This window comes from Colius striatus, chromosome 10 (genome assembly GCF_028858725.1).
Source record: "Colius striatus isolate bColStr4 chromosome 10, bColStr4.1.hap1, whole genome shotgun sequence".
Classification (NCBI taxonomy): domain Eukaryota; kingdom Metazoa; phylum Chordata; class Aves; order Coliiformes; family Coliidae; genus Colius; species Colius striatus.
Window position 1 is genome coordinate 17,320,006 of NC_084768.1, and position 16,387 is coordinate 17,336,392.

The 16,387-nt window shown below is 54.3% G+C and overlaps 2 protein-coding genes across 6 annotated transcripts in view; both read right to left on the reverse strand.

The window, feature by feature from the left end:
- DNM3 (dynamin 3) overlaps positions 1 to 3,314 on the reverse strand; it is a 162,206-nt gene extending 158,892 nt beyond the window's left edge. For both annotated transcript variants that reach the window (XM_062003460.1, XM_062003459.1), the window contains exon 1: positions 3,169 to 3,314. In XM_062003460.1, the coding sequence (XP_061859444.1) occupies positions 3,169 to 3,314 (146 nt within the window). The remainder of the gene's footprint in view (positions 1 to 3,168) is intronic.
- A 6,369-nt stretch (positions 3,315 to 9,683) lies between these two features.
- On the reverse strand, positions 9,684 to 15,616 carry METTL13 (methyltransferase 13, eEF1A N-terminus and K55). Of its 4 annotated transcripts, none has more exons than XM_062004207.1 (8): positions 15,464 to 15,616; positions 14,336 to 15,083; positions 13,402 to 13,601; positions 12,615 to 12,810; positions 12,226 to 12,369; positions 11,845 to 12,057; positions 10,854 to 10,985; positions 9,684 to 10,401 (listed from the first exon to the last, which is right to left on the reverse strand). In XM_062004207.1, exons 1-8 carry the CDS (start codon positions 15,614 to 15,616, stop codon positions 10,127 to 10,129), a joined length of 2,061 nt encoding a protein of 686 aa, XP_061860191.1. In that variant the 3' UTR covers positions 9,684 to 10,126. The 4 variants fall into 4 exon arrangements, with proteins under 4 accessions (XP_061860191.1, XP_061860193.1, XP_061860194.1 ...); XM_062004209.1 differs by lacking the exon at positions 15,464 to 15,616 and adding an exon at positions 15,315 to 15,400; XM_062004210.1 differs by lacking the exon at positions 15,464 to 15,616 and adding an exon at positions 15,240 to 15,289.
- Positions 15,617 to 16,387: the final 771 nt, after the last annotated feature.

Below are 16,387 nucleotides of genomic sequence, written 5' to 3' on the forward strand. Positions count from 1 at the left end.
GAATTGTCTCCTGACATTAGTTTGAAGCATCCTATTATTATCAAAAGCAACATGTTTAAAAAGCACAGATAGTATACAAGATCGTGGTCCTGTACTCATCTGTAGCTAGGGAGTAAGACCAGATGAAGCGCCTGTCTCCCACTGGCAATCTGTTGGCATTAGATGTTTGACTCCCCTTTGTGCTTTTGTATCTCTCTCCCACCAAGTTCTATCAGAACGCTGCACTAGATCTTTTCCTTCAAACACTGGCTCAGTACTTTTAAGGGCACATTTATTTCTGTTACAAAGAGAAGCAGGTAGGAAGAAGATTTGCTCTTGAGATAACATCATTTAGGCTCTAGTTAAGAACACATGAAGGTCTAACCCATAAATGGAAATTACTGCTGTCCTCAGGTACTCTCTGAAATCTGTTCCAATCTAAATATAACCAGAATCCTGAGAGGAAACCCTTCAAACACAGTCCCTGACTACCAAAAGAAGTCTCCTTACATGCAGAGGAGCAATATGTGAAGAGCAAACTCTCCAAATACTATTTGGAATAGCATCCGCTAATACACAATAATGGTAACAATAATGGCTGCCTTAGGAGGTTTGACACTGCCCCAACTCCAGTCTTGTTCTGAGCCAATCTACAACGACATCAATAGTTTTGGGTGTCACACAATTCCTGGAGTGGGCAACATGCAGAATTTATCCTCACATAACACCAGCACCAATGCAAATCAAGTACGCAATCTAAAGCAAACACATCCACTGACTTGATATTAAGGATGCTGCAATGCATCTAAACAAAGCTTGGGACTACCCTGAGGACAGTGATGGATGTGTGTCACTCAGTAGCTTCAGAAATAACAGGACTTGCATCCCACTTCTAGAACCATCCGCCAGCCCACAGAACTATACCAGAGGCAGATTCCTCATGACCCTTCTGATAGACTGTGGCAATGCATGAACTAGATGGTGGGTAACACGGTATAGTCCAACACTATAACTCATGCAAAAACACAAAAAACCAACCCACACCACAAAAAACAAAACCAAAAAACCCCAAACAAAAAAACCAAACTGCATGAGAATTAAAGTGCAAACTTTAGAGCATTGCTAGAACTATTTTAATTGCATATGAATTTCACAGCTGTGTTACTATTAGTTAATGTTTGCCCTGTGGTTAATTACACCTCTCACAATGTACCACTAACAAAAAGAAAAGGAGTGCAACGTATCTCCCCAAAACATGCTACCTCAAGAAGTCATATTAAGACAGATGTGGATGCAATAAACTTCTTGTTTGCAGAGAACAGCTTCAATACCCTGTAAAAACAGGAACATCCTATGACCACAGACCATTTTACCTGCTGATCTGACATGTAAAATGATCTTCCAATCTCCTGGATATTGCTTAATCTGGTTCTGAGGGTCCACAACCAAGTTCTCACAGCTTAGCAAGTACACGTCTGCTGACCACACATACTCAGTCTGGAGGAAACATGTGATGCTTAAGTATCACAGAATAGGTTTGAAGTAATGCATTTTAAGGCACATTTGCCACATGCTCCAAGCTGGCAAGCAGGGAGGTAGCATAGGTCAGCTGATGCTGTATCTCAAAAAGCTACTGCATAAAACAATGATGTTAAACTCTGAGACTGGGTTAACAGAAAAAATTCCACATCGTATGTGACAGAGACACTGTGGTGCTTCACAGTAGTCTGCAAGCTCTTCTCTGAAGAGATTCTCTTGCAGTGTCCACAGGCTGCACAGTAAATGACTATGTGAGTTGGAAAAACGTCATTGCCCTTAGCTTTTCCCCATCATTCTTCCTAGAAATGTCCACATCTCACCTGGATTAGAGGCTGGAACCAGCTGCACAAATGGGCCAGATGAGCAACTGCTCATTTTCACCTTTTGCTCTGGGCAGGCACATCCAGGTGGCAGGGCAGGAACTTGTGCTCAGAGGAGCAGCTCTACCTGGAGAGCAGACTCCTCTAGCAGAGGAGCATTAACAAACATCTAGCAGTAGTAACCTCATGCATCAGCACAGCTGGATCCAGAGAAAGACATCAGCCCACAGACCACCACACTCAGCTCCACTCCCAGGCAGGTGCCACCCCAGGCAAGGCTTTGGCACAGGGACCAAAATATCCTCATTGACAAGATGAAGATGCCTTTCCTGCTCCTCACATATGTTTTGCAACAGTTTTATAGACGCTCAGACTGAAAAGTCAAAACGTTCCTAAAATATTTGTTTAAAAAAACCTAATAGTTTGAAAGCCAATAGTGCTTTCTGAGGCTCTCACTCATGCTTTCTAAACCTCAGAAACTAGCAGTACTATCAACATCAGCAGTTAGCTAGCCTTCAAGCAGAAATCAAAAGAAGAAATGACATTAACGCAGTAAGAGTAAATTCTGAAGGAGAGAGAAAGAACAGCCAGACACACGGCCAGGGAGCGGAGAGGCACCACATTTAATTCTACCTTTAATGCAGATCTCCACGCGCTAAAGTTCCCCGGTCTCTGCCACACAACAGCACTTCGGATCCCATACACGGAGCAACAATTGCAGCTACGCTCTGCTACCACCACCTCCCTCCAGCAGCCCGCACGGTATTTGCGGCAGATGCAGAAGGAACTTCGTGACAGCGCTTGAAACCCATGTTTACCTAAGGAGATCTCAAGAGCTAGTCTGTCCGTTGAAAAGCCCCCCTGAACCATGAGGCTTCCCGCGTTAATTTTTAGAGGAGATGCTAACACTCCTACGTGCAAAGTGTGAGCAATCCCATGAGAACCGTTATCCGACCGGAGCCACCATCGTTAGGATTCGAGGCTTTAACAGCTGTGGGGTTTTTGCCCCAGACGGCGGCTGACGGTCTCCCTCCCAGCCCAGCGGTGGGGGCACGGGACCGCACTGACACCGGAGTTGCGGCGGCTTTCCCGCAGCTCGCAAATGAAGGACGCTGCCACGCCATGCCCGCCCCGCCTCCCCCGCGGCACCGGGGCCGCAACCGAGCCGGGACACCCCAGCGCCCGCCTTCTCCGCCCCCGCTCGCGGCCGCCCCTCCCGGGAGCTGGGGGCGCGCGGCGCTGGGGGGGCGCGCGCGGCGGCCGTTGGGAAGGGCGCGCGCAGCACGGGGGGATGAGCGCCCGGAGCGGGCTGCCGCGCGCGCCGCCCCACCTGGAAACGCAGTTCTCCAGCACGGAGCTCTTGCCGGCGCTCTGCCCGCCCACCACCGCGATCTGCGGCAGGTCCAGGAGGCAGCTCTGGCCCAGCGCCGCGAAGGCATCCTGCAGCCGGTTGACGAGCGGGATGAGCCCCTCCATCCCGCCGCGCCGTCCCGCAGCCGCCCGCCTCCCCTCGCTCGCTCTCCTCCGCCCGCCGCCGCTGACAGGTAACGGCCGGCGCACTGCGCGTGCGCCGCTCCCCGGCCGGGGGCGGGGCCTCGGCGGGAAGGCCACGCCCCTGCCCGTGCGGGGCTCGGGAGCGCTGGCCGCGGTCCGGCGCCGCCGCAGCCTGCGGCACGGGCCCGCAGCTTGCAAGGAGCGGCCGCGGGGTCCTCCCGGTCCCTGCAGTTGCACAGGCCGAGACGGTGCTGAGACTCGTGGGCACCAGGATCACGGTTCGCCCCAGTCCGCGCGCCAAGCCATGAGATTGCCGTGCTGCCTCTCTGGAGACACCCGACCCCAGCCCATGCGACTGCCGGAGTGGGCAGTGATGTGCCACATGAGCCCCTGACACAGGATTGTGCCCCCCTCCAGTACCCCTGGGAGGTTTGTATGTGTTCTTCATCTATGTCTGGGGCACCAAAGCGGGAATAGGGGCAATCCAGGAGCACACAGAGGAGCAGGGTCCCACTCGGCATGGGACCTGGCAGGCAGCTGGCTTCAGCACTTCCCCATCTGCCGAGCAGGGCATTTTGGAGCAATCCCAGCGGGGAAATTCCTCCCGGCTCCTGACCACTATGGGAACAGCAGCAGCAGGAACCAGCGTCCATCCCCACAGCACATAAGGAGCTTTGGCAAATGGCACCGATGCTCGAGCAGGGGCAGGAGGGCTGCCAGGGTCAGACACGTGTTCAGATACCAGAACAGTATCAGGACAGGCCTCAAGAGCTGGGTCCAGGCAGACTGGCTGCAGGTGGGTGGTTCAGGTACAGGCAGGGCGGCAATCTGAGCCACATCATTGCAGTGGCTTCAATTAAAAAGGCATACTGAGACTGAGCTAAAAGCACAGGCAAACAACAGGGATAAGATCTATCTGTGAGGACTGGCAGTAGTCACAACACAAAAAATATCCAAAACAGAGGCTTTCGAGTGCTGCAGCAATCAAAGTTATCCTCTGCATTAAACCAGGCACCAGCCTCACTCAGCATGAAAAGCAAAACAAAAGGGAACTGCGAACATGCCACAGCCTGACAGACACTGACAATCTGGAGGATTATCAAAGCTTCTTGGCCAGAGAGCTCTCAGTAAGTGTAAAAAACTACTCTGTGTAACAGACTGACTTCTAACCCCGGAAACAAAGGAACAGTTTGAATTAGCTCTGGTTAAAATGTTTTTAATAGGCATAACACAGAGACCACTTCTCTAGCAACTGCTTTGCCACTGCAGTAAGATCACCTCCTCAGCATCACAGCCTCTGGGAAAAGCCTTGTGATCATGTATATCTAGATGGGGCCTGAGGGTTATTAACATAATTATGCCAATTAGCAGCATGAATATTTCCCCCCCCCTCCAGAGTGGGCAAGCTATGCCAGGAGGCACTAGAGTAGCTGCCTGGCCTTCCTCCAGTTCATGGGTTTCTACAGAGGCTGGAAGTCAGGAAGAACAGTATTATGTTCTGGCCAAAGCCACCCTGTCTGAGCATCAGAGCACTTTGTGCTGCCCCAGTAAAATAATTAAGATCAGTAGAAGAGCAGCCTGTTAATAGGATTGCCTCTCCACAGGAGACAAATGAAGATTTTAAAAGGCACAATGCCTCAGGAGCAATCCTACACACACCTTCAAATGGATAACCTAGGGAACTGACCTTTCCATTAGAGCTTGACATTGCATCTTTGTTTACTTCCACAATTTAAAACTAACAATTTATGTTTAGGAAAAGTTTGAATTATTCCTGCAAGTCTGAGAAGTTTCCAAAGCAAACTTTGTCTGTTGAAACTCAGTTAAAACTATTAAGTGACCCTACTCACTCTGCAACCTCATCACTTACAAAAGTCTACTCTCTGCCCTTTTGCCCCCAAAAAAACCACAAGCAGCCAAGTATAGATTTCCCATCTCCTGGAAAAAACAGGAACATTTGCATTACACACCCCAGTGTTCTCACGAGGGTGCTCATTTTTCCAAGAGGAAAGGCACCAGAGAGTATCTTCAGATCTCTGTTTTTTTTCTGTCTGACTTCTCTGGGCAGTTTGTTCCAAATTCCCATGCAGAGCCTAGTCTGGCTTTCTGAATTTGTCAAGATTCAGAGTGGCTAAATTAAAGGAAATAAGGGTAGTATTTGTAGTGCTTCCTGTAATGAATAGCCCCTCTCCCATCCCAAGAAACCCAAACCAGCATTAGAAGGCCATGCCAGAAACTGTTTTCCTGGAGTGCACCAGGTGCAATCCCCAGGAGCACAGAGGTGTGTTGTTCACTGATTAGCCAGCAAAAAAAACCCCACACTATTTTTACTTTGTACTCAGTTGTGCCCCACATTTATCACTGCCTTTTGCCATGTGACAGGCTCAGCAAGATGACCTTTGCTGACCACCTCTCCCTGACATAGTGGGAAGGGTACCCTGCTCCCCAGGGTAGCATGTTGGCACCACAGACTCTGTCAGCACATTCTGGTCACTTCCAGATGTCACCAGCTCCAGCACAGCTTGCCTGAGGCCCCCAGCACTACCGAAGCCTCTGGTGCATTTCAGATCAAACCTACAGACAGCAAACTTGTCCTGTCCTGACTTACAGGGAAATATACAGCAAAAATAGTCTGGCTTCAGGGCACAGCTGTAGCATTTGAGCCCAGAAACTCACCCACAGACACTTCTTCCTAACCAGGCAGCATGACATTAAAACTGAGGACATTTGGATCAGGTCCACCAGCACAATTCACTTCATGAAAAACGGGTTATAGATCAGCTATCAGAGAAAAGATTTGCAGATGCCTGCAGTGAAGAGCCTCCTCTGCCAAGCGAGCAGGCAGGATCCTGCAGGGAGGAGAGCACAGATGAGGCTGCATCTCGACCATGGGATACAGTTAGAAGAGGCAGACATGCATGATCTTTGCCCAGATCTTCCTCATCTCCTTTCTTCAGATCCAAAGCCAGAGCTTTGCAGGCAGCTGATGGGCACAGAGCAGGAGGAGTTGGGGGCAAGGAGCCCCGTGCACAGGGGAGTTTCCAGATTCTCAGCAGCACCCAGCTCCACAGTGCTGGCCTGAAGGTGCTGGTCAGCATTATACCTGTGTATCTGCCAGGAGGGAAACTCAGACCTTGAAGCTGCAAAAGATCAAATTAAGGCCAGAATGTCTGCAGAGCTGTGATTTGAAGTAGCAGCTGCAGCATTTTCCCCCCATAAAGTTGCTTTCTGCCTCTTCCCTGCAGCCTGGGACACTGCTGACTCATAGATTGGACAGTGACCTCTCAATCCCTGTCTCATCCTGTGTGGTGGCCTTTCCCCTGCCCTGTGACTTCCAGCTGCATCCTTTACCTGGATGTATCCAGTTGCAGGGTAGAAAAAGGGCACCATTGCAGCCTGCAGAGATATTTCCTTGCACCTCAGGAAAGAGCTGTACTTCCTTACTGCAGCTTGGCAGCTTCCTTGGTCACAAAGCCAGGCAACCCAAGTGATGGAAAATATCATGGGCAGGATGTGGCTGTTGCAGCCCTTGCTGTGCTGTGGAAGAACAGCAGCCCAGGCAGTAGGACCAGGCTCACCTTGGCAGAGCTCTTCCCAGCTGAAGGGCATGAGCCTCAGCACTCCTTCCCTACAACTTTCATTACTGCAAAATCTCTTCCAGATGGTGACAGTATGTCTCCCATTCACCTTCACCTCTTTCCTGAGAGCCCAGCCACTTCCAGTCCTTCTGCAGAGCAGGGATGAGGCTGTGACACCTGAGGAGGTTGTAGCATATGGGGATGTGTATGACACCCCACTGCTGCCTGCCTCACACTGACACCATCCTGCCAGCTGCCCGGCCACAGCTTCACCTGGGGCCAAAGAGCCTCGGTGGCTGGGCATGACCAGCTGCATTCCTCCACTCAAGATACCAAACAACCCATCAGCTCCCAGTGCCTCACTCACACTGGAGCAGTAGCAAGGCATAGGTGCAATGCTCCAAGAGGGACTGGGGCTGGACTAGACCAAAGCATCCTCAGCTGGCTCCAGCCTCACACCTGGCTTACACAGATGCCTCTCGTTTTTTTTGTGATGGGAAATTCAGAAAGGAAAAAAGTCAACATCTCAGAGCCAGTGGAGGTTGCTAAGTGACAGCAGTGCTTGTTTCTATCCCACTGCTTCCAGCATGCCTACGCTGCACAGGAAGGAAGTGAGGAGTAAAGGATGCAAACACGAGCATACTGCCAAAACACTCAACAGAGTTACCAAACATATACATTAGCTGGGTGTTTTGGCTGCCAGGAGATAAATATTTACTACACATCAGCTATTCCAGCCTTGAAGCATTTTACCTGCAGAGGAGGGTTTCAGGTATTTGTAGCACTTATGAATTTGCCAGTTTCCCACCTAAAATATATGTCTAGATGAAATTTGTAGGGCTGTCAGGCTGCAACGACAGCTGCAATGAACTGAGATTTCATACGTTGTTTCTAATAGATGGCTTTTGTTTTTCCACCAGGATGTGGCGTTACAGAGCGATTAGGAAGCACAACAAAAAGGCAGGACTGGACAAGGGAGGGATGAACGCAGCCTTTGTGTGAGCTCCCGGGGAAGAAAAGAGATGGTTTCAGTAACATAAAGGGCACACACACAAACTGATGTCATTGCAATTATGTTGAAAATTAAAAACTAAGTTAAAAATAGACTAAATGCAGTACTGCTGATCCGGTTGAGAACTTTGCCATTGCTAAGCTGCATGGATAATAGGTACCTTTCAAAACAGTGCTCATTGCAGAGCTTGAGACACTAAGTGTGTGAGGGCAGGCAGACTTGCACCCAGCTCAAGCTCCAGCCTTGCTTCTCCAGCTGACCACTGACCATGTGCTGCCCTGAACAGTGCAGAGGAGCAACCGCGTGGTGATCATGTACAGAGGGCATGTGCCCACAGTGCCAGCCTTTATCTGAGGCAGGGAGAGAGACAGCCCTGCTCTCCAATGCCTGGGAACCATCAGAAAGCACTTGGTTAAAAAAAGCATCTGTTCCCACTGCATAAAAGCAGAGCAGCCCAAGGAGAAACTAGGGCACCAATTTGTCCCTCTGTGTGAAGGGGAATAGGGCAGGGAGCATGGGAGAAGGGATCTGAACAGAGTGGTTTCCAAAGCAAAACCTGCTGGTGAATTAAAAAGCAGAGCCAGAGCTGATCAGAGGGACATGCTTGCTGACAGCACAGCTGCCATAGTGGCTCCTGTATTGTTCCTGTGTGCCCTGATGGACGGGAACCTGCTTTAGCAGGGAGCTCTGCTGGATGACCTTTAGAGGTCCTTTCCAACTCCCACCATTCTGTGATTGGCAGTGGCTGTGATCCCCACTGGTTCAGTGGGTGAGAGCCCTTGGGGTGCCCTTCCCATGTCCCCTGTGGTGCTGGGAAACTGCAAACTCTCCAGCTCACACACCTCCTCAGACAGCTCTCAAAAAAAAACCGAGGATTCTTGCAGATGGAAGAGAGCTGGGTCCTGCTGAGGAAAGAGAGGCTGATGAGCGGCCACCCACCAGAGCCTGGCAGGACAGGGCACATGTGTGATACTGAGATGCAGCTGCTGTTACCTCCACACCAATGGCAAGATCAGATCCCTCCTGTGGCTGCTTCTGGTGTGCTGTTACCACCCTGGGCTGTGGAGTGTTTGCTTTAGGAAGCAGCTGACAGAAAGATGTTCTTGCTCAGGATACCAGAGGCAGAAAGACGTACAGGGTGAGGGTGTGGGGGCAGTGGTAAAGCATCACAGTGCCTCAGCAGATTGTCACCTTGATGTCTGCAAGCCACTCTGGTACCATGCCTCAGACTCACTTTGGTAGCAGCTGTTGCAGGGAAGACATGCCCCCCTACACCCAAAGGATTTCTGATGAATGTGGAAGCACCAACAGGTCACCTGCTCAGTGCCCAACCAGGACACATGGGTCAGAGGTGCGGCTAAACCTCACAGGGAGACCAGCCTTTGAAACACGTTGGAGAGAAACTAATCCCCCTGGGCAATAGTGGCTGCCTTGTCACCCTGCTGCAAGGCTGAGCTGCCCCAGCTAGGGGAGCAGGCTGGTGTGCCCAGGGTCTTGAGCACAGGGCTGAGTCACTGCTGGCCCTGGGGGTAGAAGGGCTGGGGGCCTGAGGGGCTTCAGCTCCCAGTGGTGATGGATGGAGAAACGCAGAAGAGAGGCAGGCACACAGCGGGCTCGTGTTTGGAGGAGGTGTGGAGAAGGCAGTGGGGTACAAGGGCTAGCTGCTTGCTCCCAGGATGTGCCTTTGAGGAGTGGAGGTGACCATACTTTTTCCAAGGGTGCTGGGCACTCCAGAAATAAGCCCAGCAGAGCACTGCAGGCCTTGGAGCAGCCCTGAGCACTTTATTATCACAGCTGTCAGCCCACCCACACATCCACAACCAGGCTTGGGGCAGGGTTGTGGCTCTGCTCTGACATCGATGACCAACGGGTGCTGGAGATGGGTGGAGAGGCAGCAAAAAAGAGGAAAGGGATGGTTGGAGGAATATTGTACCCACAATGGGACAGCAGTAAGAATAGACCCAAACCCCCAGTCCTTCCAGTCCTGCAGCACCTTCCCCCTGCCTCACCTCTGATGCTGCCCCTTGGGCTGCACAGTCCTGGATCCCTTCCCAGGAAACCCTGCTGCAGGGAGCACCTCCCCATGCCAGTCCCACCCCTCAGGCAGACTCAGGCCAGCACTGGCCCAGTCCTCGCCATGAGCATCCCTCTGGGCCACAGCACCCATGTGAGGGCCTCTTCTTCAAGCACCATGGGAGCCCCTCTCAGAGGATCTTGATGGCCTGCAGCACGTCTGCCAGCACGTAGGAGCTGTCCCAGGGGCGCCCAGGCTGCCGCAGGGCCCCCTCCAGTGCCTGGGCACGTGTCCCCAGCTCTGCAGGCTCCCGCCGGCCCTCATGGCTGGGCTGGCAGAACAGGATCTCGTTGACCTCCCCTTCAATGTGGCGTGTGTAGAGCAGCGGGAAGACCTCCCTGAGGGTGGCCAGGACAGCCTCCTTCAGCTGGGTATCACGGCACACTAGGTTGAGGATGAAGACTCCTGCAGCAGGGCGAGAGGGATGGGATTTCACACCAGTCCCCTGGTGTCACTGCGGTGCAAACACTTCCCTCACAGCAGCACAAGGAGTACCAGCAACCCCTTCTTGGTGCCCTTGGCCCAGCTCCACGTCCCTGCTGACACATGGGTCGTGGGTGGCCACACCATCTGTTCCCGGGTACCACCTACACCCTCTGCCTTCCTGCCGCCCTTCTTCCCCCACCCCAGGATGCCTCATCCTGCCTGAGCCAGCAGCACCACAGGCCACCCGCTCCACCCTGCTGTCACAGCACCCACTCCAACACCCGGATCCGGGACCTGCTGGGAACAGGGGGTGTTCCTGGCTGTGGCTGCCATTCTGCAGGATGAGGAACAGTGTCACAGACCCATTACTGCAATCCTGCACAGGACCGGCCAGCCTGGCTGCTGGAGCACGGCTGGATCTCCCCTCCTACCTTCTGGCTTGAGGATGGTTTTAACTTTCTGCAGAAAGGGCTTTTCCACGAAGGCTGGGGGTGGGCAGCTCATCCCCACCCTCAGGTCTTTGCTGTCCACATCAAACATGATGGCATCATACTGGGCTGGGTCTGCAGAAGGGAAAGCAGAGACTCGATACCCCATGGGATGGAGATTGTGATCTGATCTAGGTGAACCTGCTTCTGCAGGGGAGTTGGACTAGATGATCTCTAAAGGTCCCTTCCAACCCCTACCATTCTATGATCATAGAATCATTTTGGTTGGAAAAGACCTTTAAGACCACCAAGTCCAACCACTAACCTCACACTACCAAGGCCCACCAATAAACCACATCCCTCAGCACCTCATCTATGTATCTTTTCAATATCTCCCTCAGCTCCCTGGGCAGCCTGGGACAGTGTCTAGCAACCCTCTCAGGGGAGAAGTTATTCCTCATCTTAATCTAAACCTCCCCTGGTGCAATTTGAGGCCATTTCTTCTTGTCTTATCATTCATTACTAGAGAGAAGAGACAGCCCCCTACCTCACTATAACCTCCTGTCAGGTAGTTGCAGAGTTATTATCTCCCCTTATCTTCCTCTTCTCCAGGCTAAACACTCCCAGTTCTCTCAGCTACTCCTCATAACACTTGTGCTCCAGACCCTTCCCCAGCTCCATTGCCCATCTCTGGACGTGCCATGCACAGTGGAGGGGCAATGAATGGGGTAGTCAAGACACCTCCTTTGCCATGTTACAGCCACCTCTCTCTCTTCGGGTTTCTCCTTCCAGATGAAACCCACAGCAGCACCCCTGGTGGAGCAAATCTAAGGTCCCCTGCACACGCTGTGAGCTGCAGAGCTGGCGAGTTTGGAGCTTGTGACACATGGCAGGGATGGGAAGCAGAGGGTGTGAGAGCAGCCCAGGACTCTGGTCCCCAGCATGTCACCCACAGTGCTTGATGGGGTTCCCGGGATACCCATTGAGACGGTACCTTCAGCTGCCAGCTTTGCCACGTAGTCCAGCCCGTCGGACACGTGCACCTGCATGCGCTCATCCTGGCAGAAGCCAAACCAGCGTGTGGCCACCTCCAGCACCGAGGGGTCGATCTCCACCACAGCCACGTGGGCTGGTGAGAAGTAGTCGTGGATGAAGAGGGGTAGGCTGCCCCCACCGAGCCCCACCACCAGCACCGCCAGCGGAGTCCCTGCAAACAGAATCTGTGTGAGTCGCACCACCCATCCCACCCCGCTGCCCAAACCGCTCTGGGACGGGCACGTGGGGTGCGCAGGGCAGGAGGGTCCTCGCCCAAGGAGCTGGGGCATGGGTACAACCACATGCCTGCCTTGGGCACAGCCTCCCATTGCCTCATTACCTGGGAGAGGGTCGGGGCCCCCCAGCAGGCAGAGCCCCGCAACCATGGCCTTGTGGTGCTCACAGCACAGGTAGCTCTTGTCGATGGCCGTAGGCGGCTCTGCAAGGCTGGGTTTCTTCTTGTCTTTTCTCCGTTTCTTCTGGCCTGAATGACAGGAGGCATTGGTGGGTAAGGCACGGTGGGACACAGCAGTGATTTCTGCGGACTGGCCATCCCAGTCCCTGCCCACCCACAAAGGAAGCAGCAGAGTGTAAAACCACTCCCAGAGCTGCTTTAGGACAAGGCAAGCAGGTCCCAGAAGGACTTTTCTCTTCCTCTGTATCAACCTCACCCTCTGTCACCTCAAAAAGTCACCTTTGGCCCCTGCCTCTTCCTGGCTGCCCCCGTACCTGGGAGAGGTGTGGGGGGCAGGAGCCGAGCCTCAGACTGCACCACGTTCCTGTTGCGGAGGAAGATGAGGCGGCGGAAGTAGCAGCTGCCATCACCCTTCACATCCTCCACAACGAACTCCCCGCTCAGGGCGCTGGCGTCGCGGTGCCGCACCGTCCGCACCCCGATGTCCCCTCCCACGGACAGGAAGGGCACCTGCAGGGAGCACAAGCACTACAGTCAGGAAGGAAAGGCTACAGGAACAGAGCCCGCCATTCCTGCTGTCCTGAGCATGGCTAAGGAGTTGGAATGAAGCAGACACAGAGCAGAAGCAGCGGGATGTGCTATAGCCAGCCATAGCCACAGCAGCTTCCCTCCCAGACACATGTTGGGGTAAAGGGAGCAAACACCCCAAGACTTCTTGCAAGAGCTCAGGTTTGGGGAGCTGGGAAAGAAAGGAGGTGAGACAAAAGGGACAGGAAAAATTAAAGCCAGTATTAAGAAGGGGACAGATGTCCTCAGGGTTTCAGGAGGCCTGGTTTTCTTGGGATGCTGAGTTTTGGAGGTCAAAGGCTTCACACTGAATCTTGCCATGCGGACCCCTCAAACCCTGCCTCCAAACAAAGGCAGCCAACTGAGAAAACTGAGAGGAGCTGCACCCAAGGCCTGTCTCCTCCCCAGCAAGGCAGCCAGCTCACACACTGTGGCTTGCTCTCCCTTGGAGAAGAGGGACTGACTGCTGGCACACAGCCAGCCTGGACCCAGATTTGAGGAAGCCAAGCGAGGAAGCTGGGTGGTAGGACTCACCTGCTGCCGGGCAGGGAGGCTTGGTGGGGCCAGCTCCATCACCTTCCCTGAGAGCTCTGCCTGGATGCCAGCCATGCCCTCGTAGTGCTGCTCCCTGTGCAAGGCCACGGTGACCAGGCGCCCGAAGCCCGCGCTAGTGGCCAGCTGCCTCCGCCCTTCCTCCGTCCCAAACAGCCACTCGGTTTCTCTGCCCTGTGGGACTACAGAAGGGGCTGCCATCAGCATGGGCTAATTCTAGTCCCTGAGGGACCATCCCAGCCTCCAAGAGAGGAGCCCAGGGAATGGCAAGACATTGTGAGGAGGTTCCACCACATGCCCAGAGTCATGCTCTGCAACCGTCTAAAGAGCCAGGACCATCCCTGTTTTGGACAGGAGCCTCAAAAAGCCAGGTTCATAAAGTCTCATAACAAGAGGGCATTCCAACAGCCTCCCATCTCCTGGCTGTGCTGAGTCTCAGCTTTGCAGGCATGCAGGGAGGACAGAGTGCTGCTGGCAGAGCCCAGGATATCTCTGCAAGGTGCTAAAGCAAAGTGCAGCCCCAGGCAGCCTTGGCCCTGGCGAGTCAGGATGCCCACAAAGACCCATGAGGCCCTTCCAGCTGCCTCTGCTGTGCTCTGGCTGTAGACAGTGTCATGCTCCAGCAGCTTTACCAGCATCAAGGCAGGAATCACCACCTTGGAGGCAGGGCAGGCAGCATCCCACCGCTGACACACAAGCATCCGCTTGGCCAGCAAGCTCTGCGCCAGATCTCTGCTTGCAACACCAGGCAAACACAGGTGCCAACACAAAGCCAGGACTAAAACATCAATTGAACCCTGCACAGGTGTGTTATTTGCCTCTCCAGCCCCAATTTCAGCAGAGCCATGACCACTGGGTGATTTGCAGCTCCTGGCCAGAGCATTGTCTCATTGCAGCTGGGAGAGGCTGTACTCACTGATGAAGATGGCAAAGTGATTGTCCCTGGAAGTTTTCACCGAGGGGCTGTCAACCACGTGCAGCGTGTAGCGAGGCTTCCCACTCTCTTTGTCACACAGATCCAGGGAAACCTGCTCCCCACAGGGGCTTTTGCTCAGCTGGCTGCAGAGCAGGGCATAGTGCTGCCTGTCCTTCACCGCTGCCACCAGCTGCTCCACGCTCTCCACCCGCATCGGCTTGTCCTGCTCCTCGGGACAGATCTCCAGGATCTGCTGTGCCGAGCCAGGGATCTTCCTGAACTTTGTCATGACATACACAAAGATGGGTAGAACAAACTGCTGCTTGTCCTCGCTGCCAGCCACCTGATGGACACGTACCACCCAGCCTTCCTGGGAGAAGTATTTCACCGCTTTCTTCACCACGTGGGCTTGAGCCAAGGAGACGCAGAGGTAGCGTCCTCCGACCTGCAGGACCCGGCTGATCTCGGCAAACATTTTGTCCACCTTGGCTAGAGTGGCCTCCTGTTCGTCGGCGAGGAGGGCATCCAGCGTGCCTTTGTCCAGGACCACCTGGAAGTGGGCATCGGGGAAGTCCATGTGCAGCATGTCCATCAGCAGGTAGCTCATCCTGGGCCTCCTGCTCCCGCTCCGCTGGCGCATCTGGCGGATGGCGGCGTCGCTGATGTCGATGTTGACGATGTCCTCGCACACGCCCGTGTCGTACATCTGCTCGCTCAGCTCCGAGTTCCCGCAGCCCACCACCAGCACCTGTGGAGCAGCACAAGGGCAGCGTCAGGGCAGAACGGCCCTGCCAACGCGTCCCACAGCGTTTTACAAGCACATATCAGCCCGAGCCACGAGCCCGCTGTGAAAGCCACACCCGGAGCGACGGCAAACCCATCCTCCAGGGCCCCGCGAACACACCTGTACACAAGGAACCCCGACGGGCACAGAGAGCCCGCATCTCCTCTGGGGAGCTTTTGAACCCCCGGAGCTCACCACGCAAAAGCAACTCCCGGCTTTCTCCCGTCTTCTTGCTGCGGAGGCTTCCGCGTCCGCGCACGACAGCGGTTGGAGCAGCGCCAGGGAGGCGCAGGGCTCGCCGCGCTGCAGGAGCGCGGCCCGGGCGCACGGCGCCCGGTGCTCACCTTGTCGCGGGGCCGGACGTATTTGCGCAGGACAGGGCAGAGCTCCGGGAAGGTGCCGTACCACTCGAAGGGCCGGTCGCCCCGCTGCCGGAAGAAGCGCTCCCAGTAGCGGGCCGAGCCGAACTCGGCGGGGCTGCGGGGCAGGAGCGCCATGGCCGCGCCGCGCGCTGACGGCATCCGCGCGCGCCGCCGCCGATTGGCCGCCGCCTGCTCTGGTCGCTCCCCATTGGCTAACCGCCGCGAGCGGCACGCGCAGCGCCGCGCCCCGGCCGCACCGAGCCACCGCGCCGCGCTGCCCAGGCCCTTGCTCCCCGGCAGAAACGGAGCACACAGACGGGTAAAAGTGCCCACTCAGCTCCGGTGCTGGCCTGGGAGGCGGAGGCCTGAGGGATCAGCGTAAGGAAGGATGCCATGGCAGCAAGATGGGCCTGTTTTGGCTATTAATCACGGCATCAAGCAGATGGAACAGTTTTAGCTGAGCCACGGTGCCCAGAGTGAGATAGTTGCTTCACTAACTGTGAAACTAACATTCAACACCCCTTTGAAACCTGTAAGGATGATAATGAGCAAAATGAGGTACGTGCTAAACCATGTATGGCTCTGTCCTTCAACTCTCCACCCAAACCTTAAACCCCAGGGAGGGGGAGAGACACTTGTGGTATAAAAGTCCCCAGGGAGAGGGAGACACAGCTTTTTAGCTTTCAGTCTTTTGCGCACTTTCGCTCTGCTTCTTCTCAACTGGACTTAGAAGGAGACAGGTGCAACAGGGAGAAACGGACTGAAGACCCAGAGAAGACAGATAATGGGCTGAATTCTTCTTCCTCCACCTAGACACCTTCTTGGTAAGAACTGTGCTTTCTGGCTCTGGTGAGGGATCAGCACCGCTGCCAGTTTCATCACACATTAGCACTACTGCAGTACATG